This window comes from Arctopsyche grandis, chromosome 8 (assembly GCF_051622035.1).
Source record: "Arctopsyche grandis isolate Sample6627 chromosome 8, ASM5162203v2, whole genome shotgun sequence".
Lineage (NCBI taxonomy): Eukaryota > Metazoa > Arthropoda > Insecta > Trichoptera > Hydropsychidae > Arctopsyche > Arctopsyche grandis.
In genome coordinates, this window is record NC_135362.1 from 2,554,740 (window position 1) to 2,570,499 (window position 15,760).

The 15,760-nt window shown below is 33.6% G+C and overlaps 3 protein-coding genes across 6 annotated transcripts in view; 2 read left to right on the forward strand and 1 right to left on the reverse strand.

Annotated features, from left to right (window-relative positions):
* The window catches only part of LOC143915612 (uncharacterized), an 854,026-nt gene extending 853,696 nt beyond the window's left edge, over window positions 1–330 (forward strand). Inside the window, exon 3 of the mRNA XM_077436321.1 lies at window positions 129–330. Within this exon, the coding sequence (XP_077292447.1) occupies window positions 129–330 (202 nt within the window). The remainder of the gene's footprint in view (window positions 1–128) is intronic.
* Window positions 331–2,545: 2,215 nt separating this feature from the next.
* LOC143916250 (uncharacterized) lies at window positions 2,546–11,582 on the forward strand. Of its 2 annotated transcripts, XM_077437280.1 has the most exons (9): window positions 2,546–2,656; window positions 3,200–3,416; window positions 3,641–3,918; window positions 8,707–8,891; window positions 9,056–9,214; window positions 9,714–9,862; window positions 9,947–10,154; window positions 10,898–11,075; window positions 11,159–11,582. In XM_077437280.1, exons 5-9 carry the CDS (start codon window positions 9,170–9,172, stop codon window positions 11,278–11,280), a joined length of 702 nt encoding a protein of 233 aa, XP_077293406.1. In that variant the 5' UTR covers window positions 2,546–2,656; window positions 3,200–3,416; window positions 3,641–3,918; window positions 8,707–8,891; window positions 9,056–9,169; the 3' UTR covers window positions 11,281–11,582. The 2 variants fall into 2 exon arrangements, with proteins under 2 accessions (XP_077293406.1, XP_077293405.1); XM_077437279.1 differs by lacking the exon at window positions 8,707–8,891 and having other exon boundaries at window positions 2,579–2,656; window positions 3,641–3,742; window positions 11,159–11,581.
* Window positions 4,068–7,318, reverse strand: LOC143916249 (uncharacterized). Of its 3 annotated transcripts, none has more exons than XM_077437278.1 (3): window positions 5,157–7,318; window positions 4,401–5,067; window positions 4,068–4,306 (listed from the first exon to the last, which is right to left on the reverse strand). In XM_077437278.1, the coding sequence occupies exon 1, from the start codon at window positions 7,112–7,114 to the stop codon at window positions 5,531–5,533; it is 1,584 nt and encodes a 527-aa protein (XP_077293404.1). In that variant the 5' UTR covers window positions 7,115–7,318; the 3' UTR covers window positions 4,068–4,306; window positions 4,401–5,067; window positions 5,157–5,530. The 3 variants fall into 3 exon arrangements, with proteins under 3 accessions (XP_077293404.1, XP_077293402.1, XP_077293403.1); XM_077437276.1 differs by having other exon boundaries at window positions 4,401–5,123; window positions 5,397–7,114; XM_077437277.1 differs by having other exon boundaries at window positions 4,401–4,979; window positions 5,157–7,114.
* Window positions 11,583–15,760: the final 4,178 nt, after the last annotated feature.

A 15,760-nucleotide genomic window follows, 5' to 3' on the forward strand; every position in this document is an offset into this window, starting at 1 on the left:
AAAGATGAAGATGAAGAAAATGGGAAATATAAAGAAAAAGATATGGATAAATCACCAGAAGAAATAAGAGACCCAGCCAAAATTTCAACACCAAAGGACAATGTATTCACTTTCAAGCTTGGTCGTAGTCAGATTGATGTTACTATAATGGAAAAGAAAATAAGACCATGGATTAAGAAAGGAGTTTTTGGATATATCGGTGAACCAGGAACGATATTGGTCAACTTCATATGTGGCAAGATACCATATGGAAAGCCGTGGGGCGACGGGAGGTCCATCGCGGACAACATCATCGGACAGCCGCGTGGAATCGCGACTGGCATCGGATAGTGTTTAGGTTGTGCCGATTGAAGTGAAGTGTGTGTCAGTGAATTAGAGAATAAGTGGAGTACCCGGAGGGGTTTTAGTTAAGCCTTACTTGATATTTGATTATTGTTTTATTTTGTTAGTAGTTAAGATTTGAAATATTGCTAATGTTTTATTGATTATTCTAGTGTTTTCATGTTTTGGCGAGTGTTTGGTATGTTGAATAATGTTTTAATTTGGTTACATGCCTAGAAGAATATGAGATAATTGTATTGAAATGTAATTCTAGTGATGTTTTAAAATGTGATTTGTTTCCGATGTAAAGGTGTTAATTTTATTGCTATGTATTTACTGTAATGATTTTAAAATGTGATTTGTTTCCGATGTGAAGGTGTTGATTTTAATGCTATGTATTTTTTGTAATGATTTTAAATTGCAATTGTGATGATTTATGTGTAACTTTAATTGTGATGATCTGTGTGTAACTTTTTTGAAGATTGAAACGTGAAAAATTGATATGATACTGAAATATGTTTAAGGTTACTGTGGAGTAAGTTTGAGATTATTGTGGAGTATGTTGAAGACTACTGTGAAGTATGTCTGGGATTATTGAGAAGTATGTCTGAAAATTATGTGTAATATGATTGAGGAATGGCCCGGCAGGTGAGAGAAACCTGAGGGCAGATTTGTGGTCAGGAAAGGCCGAGTTGTAGTGTTGGGATTGAACGAAAGGCTGATGTATGGGCTATGGCTGAGAAAGGGTATGTTACGACCGATTGTAGAGGGGGGATGGAAAAGTGGCAGAGGGCGCGAAAGGACCGCTATTTTACAGTTAGTAGAAGTTAACCTTCCACTGGGGGCGGTTGGTCGTTAAACCACCGCGTGGTGTCGTTTTAATAAACAACATGACTGAAAACGCACGTGTTTGATCTTCAATTCCACCGCCACATCCCATCGTGGTCCTGAATAGCGTCATCTATTCAGGAATTCCACCCACATGTATGTATGTGCAAAATTTTTAATGAAATAAACTTAGGAACTATACCAAAGTTTATATATTTATATATTCCCCAATTTTTTTCATTTTTATATTACACAATACGGACACAGAGTAGGATTTCACTTTTTTCAAAGAACTTATTGTTCTTAAAAGAGTATAAAAATAATAACAAATTTTACGAATCCATATCACAAGAAATAATAGAACGACTCACAACGTTAAGCTTTATATTTTATATTTATTAATATTTTGGTTATACAAACTATGACTATATTCTTTAAAAAAAGTGTCGAGCACGATTAAAATTTTCGTGTTTTTTATATCATTTTTGGTTTTGAGCTTCAGTATCGTTTCTGAATGTGTAGTTTCACATTCTGTACTATTGAATCCGGAACTATGGGCTTTATTTTCAGCTATATTTTCTTAAATTCAATGAAATCCAATACCATATTTTCGGATTCAGTCAGGTTTGCACTTTATGATGTTTAATAGTGTATTTTTTGTTGTAAAGTAAACAATTATATAAACATATGTACATATGTGTATAGTTTAGTTAAATCAATCGGTTTCGGTTTCGTTAAATCAATCAAAATGTTTTTAAAACAAGTAAGTGTTTTTTGTATTTGCATTACTCACTTATAAATATTGTTGTAATAAAATGTATTATTGTTATAAAATGTATTAAGGAACTATGTACATATATGATTTAGAATTTTCTTTTCTAAATTTTTTTTTTTTGTGGTGATTATATGTAAATATATAATGGCTAGTATTTTTCGGGTCAAAGTTTTAATATGATTTTGGTCAGAATTTATATTACACTGGTCAGAATTTTTGCTGAACGGTCAGAATATATATTACGTGGTCAGAATTCACAGGTCTGTTCATACCTATCCAGCACGACCCGAATCCTGCAAGTATCCTGCAAGTACGGACAGTATTCGGTAGTACATTCTATATGGACGCGCATGAATGCGTAAATGCGCATGCACGAATGGAGTATGAATACGTCCATATAATGTACCAAAGAATACTATCCGCACTTGCAGGACACCTGCAGGATACGGGTGTTGGATAGGTATGAACAGACCTTACATCGTTCAGAATATAAGTGGTCAGAATAAATATAAGATGGTCAGAATTTACATATATTCCATGGTTGCAATTTCAATTGAACTGATCAGAACTTATATTAAATGGTCAGAATTTTGTTCACACATGGTCAGAATACATTTTTTCGGTTGGCAATAGCGCTGCCGAAACAATAACACATCATACGAGATGTCATTAGGCTGTCAAGAGTGTGCATCATAACCTACAATGTCAAAATTGTTCTCAGAAATTAATTATGTATTAAATATTTTTATAACATACCTCTGAATGCATTTCTTTAAATGTGATGCAGTAATTAAAAAAAATGTATTTAATGCATATTTTTATGGGTTCGGTGATTACTGGTCACAAAGTCACTAAAATCTCTATAACGGAACATCTGGCAGCCGAAAAGTCCATCTTACTAACGATATCCATCATACTAACGAGAACTTGAGTGCCAAATATTGCGTATTCACGATTTCAATTGCAAAAATTGTCTTTGTGACCACCGCAATGTGACTAATAATCCAATTACCATTTTTATGATAAGTTTCCTATTAAATTTTATTTTTGTGATTGGCAACATTTTTCACATTTCGATACCTATCAAAAGATACCAAAAATATATTATTTTGAATTTGCATTCGCATATTTTCTCGTAATGAATACTTATTTTATATATGTACTATCACCATTAATGGTAAATGTTAATTATAATTATTTATTATTTTTTATTCTGGTCGTGCTACGTTGTAATAATGACCGTCCTAAATTTTTATTCGGTAAACGGACTACTAGTCACATGTGAACCAGTCACAGGACACCCGGTCGCTCTAGATCGGTCACACGTGATCACCCGTCACACTAAAACTGGTCACGAAAAAATTGGTCACACCCTAAAACTGGTCACGAGAAAACTGGTCACACCCGAAAATTAGTCACGAAAAAACTGGTCACATCCAAAAATTCGACCAATTTTTAATCACCGAACCGTATAATATTTTAATAAGAAGAGGTATGTAAAAAATAGCGGGTATTTATTAATTTCCAATTTACAAATTCGATATCTTATCATATCCATTTTATCATATCTCACGGATAATAAAATATTTTCAACAGTAATCTTTGCTTTTTCGACTTGAAAACATTCAAATAATATATCTACATATTGTATATATACATATGTGTATTTAAGTTATTAAAATTGAATCTTTATATTCTAAATTTCATTGTTTATAGTGGTAGCAAATGTCTGGAAATAATTCTACCCTTACTGTGATAAATTCCAAATGCCGAAATGTAAATGAACAAGTTGTAATTGTAGGAGGATACGATTATAGTGTAAGTATAATATATATTATTTTGAATTTATCATTTATTAACCATTTATATATAATATCGTTATTATGTGTGTCTGTCTATGTATCTGAGATAACGCTCGGCGTACTATAATAGTCGTTTCGATTCGACATATGTACATAATATGTACGTTACAGCTAAACCAATGCCAAAAAAACGTACGAATATAATAACAAAATAAAAAACTTCTTTATATATATATATATATATATATATATATATATATATATATATATATATATATATATATATATATATATATATATATAGGATCCGGATGTGAAGGATTCCAAGTGAAACGCAGATTAAGTCAGAACTATGTATTTATTAACACATGTTATCTTCGGGCTCGTTCTCCAACAAGTGACCATAACAACACGCATCCGGTCTTTCCCAGGCATACCACACACACTCTATCTCGGCTCGTTTAAAAATCAATTCTACATTCGGTCATTCCTGACTGTCATTCGCCCTCGGATGACATTCTTCGTCTTTTATACTTTTACAGCATTTCATCTCACATTCTTTTACATTTCATCTTCTACTCTATACAATGTATCATCTTACATTCTTTTAAAACATTTCCTCTATCATCCTCAACAATGTTTCATCTCACATTCTTTTACATTTCATTTTCCACTCTATACAATGTATCATCTTACATTCTTTTAAAACATTTCCTCTATCATCCTCAACAATGTTTCATCTCACATTCTTTTACATTTCATTTTCCACTCTATACAATGTATCATCTTACATTCTTTTAAAACATTTCCTCTATCATCCTCAACAATGTTTAATCTTCCATTCCATAAAATCATCTTATATTCTCCTAAACATGCTTTCAATTGTCACAATTACAATTTAAATCACAATTACAATCATCATCACAATTACAATCATCATCACAACTACATTTCAATACACTTATACATCAATCATTTCACAATTTACATAACAATTACAATTATAACAAATTAATCGTTACACATTTCACTACAAATCAATTTTTTCATTTCAACACAATTCAATCTTCAATAAAGTTACACATAACAATTAAAGTTACACATAAATCATCACAATTACAATTTAAAATTATGTCAAGCAATACAAAACATTAAAATCAATACCTTTACAATGACAAGTTAAATCTTTACATCGGAAACAATCACATTTTATAACATTACTAGAATTAGCAATAAAACATTAAAATCAATACCTTTACAATGACAGGTTAAATCTTTACACCGGAAACAATCACATTTTAAAACATTACTAGAATTAGCAATAAACATTAAAATCAATACCTTTACTATGACAGGTTAAATCTTTACATCGGAAACAATCACATTTCAAAACATTACTAGAATTAGCAATAAAACATTAAAATCAATACCTTTACTATGACAGGTTAAATCTTTACATCGGAAACAATCACATTTCAAAACATTACTAGAATTAGCAATAAAACATTAAAATCAATACCTTTACAATGACAGGTTAAATCTTTACATCGGAAACAATCACATTTTAAAACATTACTAGAATTACATTTCAATACAGTTATCTTATATTCTTCTAAGCATGTAACCAAATTAAAACATGATTCAATATACAAAGCACTTCCCAAAAATACTAGAATAAGCAATAAAACATTACACTTTTCAATCATCAAATTACAAGTAAGGCTTAACTAAAAACCCTCCAGGCATTTCACTTATTCTCTAATTCACAAACGCACACTTCACTTCCATCGGTGCAACTTAAATTCTATCCAATGCCCTCGGCGATTCTCTGTGACTGTCCGAGGAATCTGCCGTCACCCCACAGATATTCTGCTAGTAATTTACCATAAATGAAGTCAACACATATTGGTTCTAGCTCACTGATACATCCAGTAAGTCTTTTCTCAATCCATGGTTCTATTTTCTTTTCCATTGAATTAACATCAATCCGACTACGACCGAGCTTGAAAGTGAATACAGTGTCCTTCGGTGTTGAAATTTTGACTGGGTCTCTTAATCCTTCTTGTGATTTAGCCATATCTTTCTCTTTGTCTTTATGTTTCTCCTCTTCTTTATTCTCATCTTCAGAATTCTTCAAATGACTATAATCCTTAGATCCTTTTCTAAATTGATCATCGGGTGGTTGATCTGTATTTGAAGACGGTATGTCTCCGTAGTCCCAAAGTCTTCCTCTTTGCAAACCATCACCGTCCATACTTCCATCAGCCAGGTTCACACCTCCATCAGCCATGTTCGCATCGTCCTCTTCATCATTGGAAACAATGAGTTTTCTTTGAGCAGACATCTCTCGTGAAGCCCGTTGCTGCAAAGGTCTTTTTCTGTGCAAACCATCACTGTTCACACTTACATCGGCCATGTTTACATCTCCATCGGCCATGTTCGCCTCGTCCTCTTGTGTTGGAATACTGACTGGTTCTCTTATTTCTTCTTGTATTGGAATACTGACTGGTTCTCTTATTTCTTCTTGTATTGGAATACTGACTGGTTCTCTTATTTCTTCTTGTATTGTCAAGACAGTCTTTGTTTTGGTGCTGTTACATTGAGCTGATATGTGCCCAAACTCGTTACAATTGAAACAACGAGTTCCTCTCGTCTTAAACCTACAGTCGGCTGCTAAGTGACCACGTCCACTACAATTGTAGCATCGTGAACTCAGTCTTTCTCGGTTTTCACGGTTTCTCACGGGCCCCGTCACCCTGGGTTCGTCGTCCTCTCTAATTTTCTCGCACTGCGTAATTCGCGTCTTCAGCTCCTTAATAGATCCAGCCCAGCTCAGAATCAATTTTTCGTACTTATCAAACCCAAGTCCACCAATTATGTACGCGATAATCGCCTCTTCCTCAATAAAACTACACTTGGCTGCAATCCCCTTCATCCGGTAGATATAGCTTAAACTGTCTTCTGCTTTTCCCTTTTTCTCTAACCTCAGTTCTCTGTGCACGTCCGCACTATTCAACTGATGGCCAAACTCTCTGGTCAATCGTTCTTTTAATATCGCCCACGTGATTATGCCCGTTTCCGAGTCCAAGAAGTTCTTGGCAGTTCCTTCACACAGCATCCGCCCATACACCAACTGTTGTGTCTCCGTCCAGCCGAGGATTTGCGCGTTTTCTTCGAGGCGCTCAATCCACACTGCAATAGGGCTATTTCTGCCGTTATATTTCGGCAGACCGAAATCAACCTCCAGATCTCGGAAATTGAACTGTGGTATCTCCCTCGTCGTCGTTGCCACTGGCGTCGTCTTTCTCGTCGTGGATATCATCATCGTCGTGTGGCGTGTTCGCTGACGTGACGTCACCGACGTCACGGGCTTCCGCATTCTCGTCATCGCGCGCGCGTCCTAACCTCAACTGTCAAAACTCCGCGTCGTCGTCTGACCGCTTCTGGCTGTCACTCGAAATGTCTTCAGGCATCCCGGACAAAGCCCCCAAATATAGGATCCGGATGTGAAGGATTCCAAGTGAAACGCAGATTAAGTCAGAACTATGTATTTATTAACACATGTTATCTTCGGGCTCGTTCTCCAACAAGTGACCATAACAACACGCATCCGGTCTTTCCCAGGCATACCACACACACTCTATCTCGGCTCGTTTAAAAATCAATTCTACATATATATATATATATATATATATATATATATATATATATATATATATATATATATATATATATATATATATATATATATATATATATATATATATATGTATATATATATATATATATATATATATATATATTGTGGCGGCTCGCTTATACGACATGGTCGAGTTTGGTTGCCTTCCTGCGAGTGGGGACCAACCCGGCTGGGTTCGGAGAGCTACTACTCACTCTGTCTTCAGCTGTCATATAATAAACACGTGCATTAACATGCCAGTCGTCTCATTCGTTCATCCTCCATACTGGTGACCCCCGACATCGAGCCACGCAGCCTCGATCAATTTCAACATGCCGCTCATCCCTGCCTCGCCGAGCCAGGCGGGGAAGCTACCCGCCGCGCCCCCATCGTCATCAACACGCCCATGACAATAAACGAGCAGACACGGCTACCTACCTACCTACCTACCTACCGACGTCCAGCCACAACGTCGATGACAGGTGCTTAAAAAAATGGGGGAGCGAATGAGACGACGATCTTGACAGCTGGATGTGGAGTCATGCGCGATCCACTACACATAGAACGGTCATCCAGCACCACAAGACATACACCACCTCAGCACCATCATCATCATCATCATCATCAAGGCCCCGTCCGTCCCCACGAGCGTCGTCACGCCGAGACGGGCGGTAGCGCTACAACACCTCCACGAGCCACAACGACTCACAGTCCAGCTCGGAGTATCATCAACCACATCGATGCCCCTGCCGCCCCCGCCGCCCCACCAACCGACATCAGCCTCGGAAGAGCGGCGCCGCCGCAGCATCGCATCGCGCGACCATCGGACCACCCACCGTCCTGCTCGCGACGTCACCGCCCTCGAATCTACCGACCATTCAGGGCGGTACACCTATGTACACAGCGGATGACCCACGTCAACATTTTTTTTTCTCCCCACGTAATAATTTTTTCTCTTTGTGTAACAATAATTTTTTTTCTTTTGTAAAATTTGTTTCTTTGTAATTTTGGTATCGCTGATGCTGGGGGGGGGAGTGATGTGGTGGCTCGCTTATACGACATGGTCGAGTTTGGTTGCCTTCCTGCGAGTGGGGACCAACCCGGCTGGGTTCGGAGAGCTACTACTCACTCTGTCTTCAGCTGTCATATAATAAACACGTGCATTAACATGCCAGTCGTCTCATTCGTTCATCCTCCATAATATATATATATATATATATATATATATATATATATATATATATATATATATATATATATATATATATACATATACTGTTTGCTACCAATGTTTCTTCTAGGCAAATAGACAGCGTTAAGGCTCTGACCATATACCGCCATCTATTGAAAATTTAATTAATTAAACCTTTGAATGCTGATCAACGCCGATTGGCGTTCATGTCCATGGGCCTGCAAAACGCCGATAGGCGTTGTATGTTGAGCATGTACAAAGTAAACAAGAATACTACCTGCTAAACCTTTAAAGGTGGCATTGAAAAAAATGCATTGAACATGAGTCATATAATCCGTGTCATTCATTTGACAAATGACATTTATAGAGACTCGTTTACACCGAAATTTCTGAATTTAGTACAACACTAGTATGTACATACATATATAAACTGTTAATTGAACTGTTTTTTTCTATAGATATCTAGTCTAATTGAAGTGTACAATCCAAAGACGAATTTATGGACCGAATTCTTTACAATTACAACAAACAATTCAGTTTTTTCGGCAGTATTATATAAAAATAGCGTATTTATGTTTGGTGGGTGGGATGAAAAAGATCAAGACAACAGTGATAAGGTAAAAAAATATGGCAATTTTCTATATTGTAATATTCGCTTTGTCGATTTCTAATTTCAACCTATTTTTACAAACCTCCTTTACGTTTCACGATTACAATTCAGGAAAAAATTTGGCTCTTATCCAATTGTTTTCATACTTCGTCATAATGCTCATTTCGGTCATCAATATAAGTAAATGGATCCTCCGCCATTACGATAGAGATAAAATATCGTTTAAGACGCGTTTGAATTTTGCAAATTTTAAATCTGGGTGACGTCTATGTAGTCTTTAGTTTTATACATATGTAGATGGTGGTAGTAAAATAAAATTATCGGTATTTTTATTCAAAATAATAATTTATATATCTTAATATTATATACAAAAATAAAAAAGAGGTTTGTTTTTAAAAAACTTTTTTTTACAAGGATATTTTTTGATTAGAAATCACGAAAATTGAATTATAAATTATATTTCGAGTGGTTTTATTATTTCACAAAATCGCTCGTAATCTTTACAGGTTTACTCATTTGACCTACTGACAAAAATGACAAAAGAACTGGCTCCGATGATACAAAAGAGGAAAGATGCTACAGCAGCTGTAGTCGGTAATCGAATTTTCGTAATGGGGGGATATATTGATAGAAAAACAACAAACACTGTAGAAGAGTGAGTGCTTCTTGTTACCATTTCCTCAGCAATTACCATATTGTATTTGGAATGTTTATATTGATTTTTCTAGTTTCGTTTCAGATACGATTGCGTTAAAAACTGCTGGAAAAAAGTTCACCCTATGAATGATAAAAGATTCAATCACGCCTGTTTAGTCTACAAAGAAGACATTTTTGTATTCGGCGGGGATGATGATGATGATGTCTTGAATTCGGTTGAAGTATATAACACAAGAACTAATCAATGGACTATTTTGAGTCCGATGAAAAGCCGGAGATCATCATTTGCCGTAAGCTTGAACTTTCATCTACATATAAAATGATCGCATGTATGTAGCATACAATAGATTTTGTCACATATAAATAATAGCAGATTAAATATCATTTCACATGTAACCTTTTCCACTTTGGCTATTTTTTCCCAAAACCAAGCAGCAGCTCTGGTTAAAATTTAGATTTTTAAATGAAATAAAAATAAGAATTTTGGTTCGTTTTCTATGATATATACTATCTGATAATTCGTGTGACAACTACTGACGGAATTTATTTTGGTACACTTCGCTTAAAAATATTTGCTTTGAAAAAATAAAAAAAAAAGAATTTGGATTCTATATTCAACTTAATGTTCCTACTTGAAGAAACAATACTGATTGAAAAATATTATAATTTACGAGGAACGCAGGGTGTTGACTGTCAAATATCAACGACTCACGAATAAAACTTGTAAAACAGCAAACTGTCGTCGGTACAAATGGTAATTTGGAATTGTATTTTATATAAAATACCGCTGAAACAAATGTATTAAATATAATAATAAATTAAATATAAATAATAAATTAAAAATATGTAAAAGGTATTTGAAAAAAATACGACCATGTGCGGATCGAACACATGACCGACACATTTCTTTTAATTTTTTTTTATTTAATAACTTGATATACCACAATCCATGCGATGATATTTCATCGGGCACAACACTAGTGTATATATAATTATGTACATACATATATAAAAATATTGACACAAATTTTAGGCGGTCGTTGTTGACGATTCCATCTACTGCATAAGCGGGGCGAATGGTTTTATGTCTACTATTGATAATGTTGAACGATATGATCCTGGGAGTGATACCTGGACTGAAGTGAGCGCCTTACCTGATAAAGGTTTTGGACATAGTGCCATCTGTCACAACGGAAAGATAATTTGTTTCGGTGATTTTTTTACACTTACGTTTGTTAAACACCTGAAACTACTCTAAATTATTCAATACAACAATTTGATTTAACTTTTTCAGGTGGAGTTTGGTCAAAAACAGTGCAAGAGTACGACCCCGCAAACGACCAGTGGAGAATCATCGGTGAAATGCCAAATTTTCGAAAATATTATAACGCCTTCGTTACGGATCTAATGCTATGAATAGCTTCTTCATTGATTTTTATAAACTTTTTCTCTGAAAGTCACTTATAATGTTTTTTTTTTTTGATTTATGTGCATTCAAATACAATTTTTTTTATTTAATAACTTTATTATGTACATATGTACATACATACATAAAAATATAGACACACATGCAAAGTTTCATAGTTTCAAGTATATTTCGACTGCCAATTATTCATAAGATTTATAGTAATTTAGGTCTGTTTGTTTATATGTGTTTTATTAAATAATTGCATGTGACTGTTTTTACCTCAATAAATAAATAAATATTTATAACTCATAAAGATTTTTGATTTTGAAATATTCAGTTATCATACTACAATTTGCTGATGATATATTAGTAGTTTGAGTTTCACAAGTTAAGTGGTTCATTTATATATTACATATGACATATTTTCAATTTTATTATGTACATCTTAATATATAATTTCAAAAGAGAATTTGTAACTTTTAGACCTTTGAATATTCAAATAAATTTAAATAAAATAAAACCATTCAAATAAATTTAACAAAATGTTTACTACTACATAGATTGGCTATGTTTACGCGGTTTATATTAGAAACACCGAGCGAAGCCGGGTAAAAACACTAGTATGTATATATTTTAAATATTGATATCACACAATATAGACATTTCTACGATTTTCGACAAAAATTCAAAATAAAATACGTTAAATAAAGTTACAAAAAAAATCACATACATATATACATAACCAAACTTTTTCTTTGGATGTTTCCATAAACGGATTTCATTTCATTTCGAAAAAAAAATTCATCTATTGTTACTATGTACATAGATAAAGTAAAAATATAGTTCTAAAACTATCCCTAAATTGCATAAACTAGTTATATTAACAGAATATTGATTAAACGTTCCAGTTTTATACACATAAATATAACATAATCATACTTTATACTAAGTAAACATCAATTAATGAATTGAGATATTAAAAAATCGATTTTCATCAATTCCGTAATTGGAACGGTTATTCAACGATGAAAAGCTCACAAAAAATACGTTTTAACTCTGTTTCGATTGCCATATACAAACCATTTATATACCTTCATGAAGTTTTAGCTTCTCAAATATTCATTGTAAATGAAATTAATATCAAACCAAAACATAAACTCATTCTATTATATGTAATGCTACATGTCGGTGCCTCGGCGTACGCTTTCGTGGAAGATATTCGTTCATATTTAACAATTGAAAATTTATCCACGATTTCAATAATATCTTATTCTATGTCTTATTTCACAGCAACCTTATTAGCTATTTCAATGTGGTTCATCGATACGCTTTTTAATTATAAGGCTACAATAGAATTGTTGCAAAAAATCAGTCGGCTCAATGTAAAGACTCATCGTAAAATATATGTTATGAATGTAATCTTTCACACAGCATTGTGCCTGTTAATGTGTATCATATTTGTACATAATTTGTTGATCGGCAGCACATTTGGTATTTCTTGCTATGTGTATTTGATGTATTTGAAAGTCGATATAACACTACTAAGATTTTTGATGATTATTATCTTAGTACTGTATCAAATGAGATTTATGAACGAGCAATTGCGTTATAAATACAGAATTACTTTAGAAAATAATCTAAATAATATAAAACACAATCAACATCAATATGTATTTGGAAATGTCTGTGTGAAATCAATACAAAAAGAATTTTTTAAACTGGCCGATATTATGGATAGTGTTCAATCATTATATAAATATCAAGTAAGTTCTAATATAAAATATACATAATGTTAATTTTTACATTATTAAATGTTTTACTCTTAAATAGGTGTTATTGATAGTCATTAACTCTTTCATGGCTATCGTTTCTTCTGTCAACTTTGTCATTTTATCCATCATCGAGAAAGTGAGTGCATTCATTTTCATTCTAGCGCTGATATATGTACATATAAAGTAGATAATTTGACTAAATGTGTCTTAATTTGCTTAAGGTTATTAATCAAACGGATGTGTTACATTCAACATTGTGGTGCATTCACGACTTATATTTTATGATAGCAGTAACGACTATATGTGAATATTTAAAGCGCGAATCACACATGACAAAAGTGATATTAATAAAATATTCGCTTTTGAATTCAGGTATGCGCATTTGAATCAGTTACCGTATATGAAAAAAACTGGTAACTTCAAATGTTTATTTCAGGTGATATGCAACAGAAAGATGCAAATTTGTTTTTGAATTATTTGCAATTTAAGAAATTTGCAATAACAGCAGATAACTTCTTTACTTTAGATTATAATTTCTTGTTTGAATTCCTCGGAGCAATTGCATCTTATTTAATTATCGTTTTACAATCAAATTAATATAAAATGTTTAAATGTGTGCTTTTGTTCAGAGAGATGGTCGTTATCAAACATTCACTGATGACTCATATATATGTACATATGTCCATATATCATGCAAAACTGTATTATTTTAAAATACACATTACTAGAGACACGTATTTTGGGCATTTTGCCATAAATGCTCAATAGATGCCAAAATTCGGAATAGATGCTAATAGATGCTAAATTCGTAAATATGCGAATAGATGCTAAAATAACAAACAAGAGTGAAATGAGCATAAAATTTATAAAATTAATAGACAATATAGCAGGGTCTTCCTATCCCTTTGCCCATTTATTATGTGAAGAAATTGAGGGGATAAAACAGAGCTTGCAGTTTACCATAGACGGTGTTTTTCCTATCGAAACCCAGAAACTGCTTTTGTCTACTACTGAACTGAACAAAAGAAGACAGTTGGAGCTGTGTATCCAAAATGCTGCTCAAAAAAGCGTCTTAAAACTAGACTCGCACTCAAGACTTAATGAGACAAATCTATTCCTCCAAACATTGAGTAAATTATTCAATCCATCTGTGGCAGGTTCAAAATCTAATATTAATGTTAAAGAAACAGTTTTGTTCTTTAGAAAGCTGCCATTGTTTAATGTATTAACAGAGCCTCAATGTTTGAAAGGATATCAGCACTTTTTTAGTCAATTAATGAATATAAAAAGTGGATCCACGCCGGATATATTGCTATTATTGATGGCAACAAAAAATAAATATGAAGAGTTTGGTTGTGCAGCTCTAAAATCTATTCGGTGTCCCGTCAATAGTGTGGATGCTGAAAGGTATTTTAGTAAATACAATATAATTGTTACCGATCGCACAAATCTCAAAAAATAATCTGTAGAAATATGCTCCATGTTGAGTTTTAATAAATTTTAATTGGTATTATATTCATATTTTTTGTCTTTGTATTTTTATATTCATGTTTTTTCTTTGTAATTTTAATTAAAAAACATTTTTGAATTTTTATATTATTTTTTAATTGTTTTGTTATCTTTAAATTGTACATATGTATATAAATTTCATTAAAATTCATCGAAATTGTTTATTATTTAAAATTAAACTCTTCATAAAAATAGATTCTAAATAGAGGCTAAAATTTAACATTTTAATGCCCTAAAACGCTAAAATGCAAAATGAAAATGCTAAAGTTGACAAAAATTAATAACAATACATTATTTTGTTTTTAATTCCGTTTCTTTTATACTAGTGCTTCCGATCCAGGAATATTTCCTCAGCACAGGGATTGTGGTGCTGGGAATTAACGATCTCGGTATCCCGGTACCAGGGCCGCTCTAAGGGGTGATTTGAGGGTGCAGAACACCCGGGTGCCAAACTCTCAAAGGGGGTGCAGCTCCTCGAAAAAAAAATATCGACAGCTTCCGTTAAACAAAAATTGAAATAAATTTGTAACGTCGCCAAAGTCCACATTTTGTTTGCAAAAGTGTGAAAAAAAAGCAGACTTGGAAAATGAATCAAAGTTTCTCTTTCAAAATCTTGATAATTTGTTTTCGAATGAAATAACTTCGTCTAACATCGAAACAATTGTGTTTCCTGCCGCACTCAAGGGGCCAAAGAGCCGCGGTTTTCCGACCCCTGCCATACCAAGTAGGTATAAACTACCCCATAAATTACATAGCGTGGTTATTTTAACAGAAAATTGATTAAGTGTTCCAGTTTTATACATATACACAGTGGCGGCTCGTCCTAATGGGCTGCCGGGCTGCAGACCCTCCTATAAAATTCTAAGATATATGTTTAATAATACATTTAATATTTTATTTATTAATGATATTTTTTTTATTAGTTGGATGGACGAACTATTGGGGCCTTCGACAGAGTAAATATTACTTACAATATCACCCATATCCAAAAGGGTGATATTGTAAGTAATGTTGACCGTTTCGAAGACCCCACTAACTTGTATGGTGACAGATGAATTAAAATGTTGCTGTACTGGCTGTAAAGTGTTACAGCGCCGCGCTGAACGCTGCGCAGCCCGGAGTTTCGGAACGAGAAAGAGAAAGAGCTATTTGCAACTGCAGATAGCTCTTTCTCTTTCACTCACTCTGCCGTTTTGGGCTGGACAGT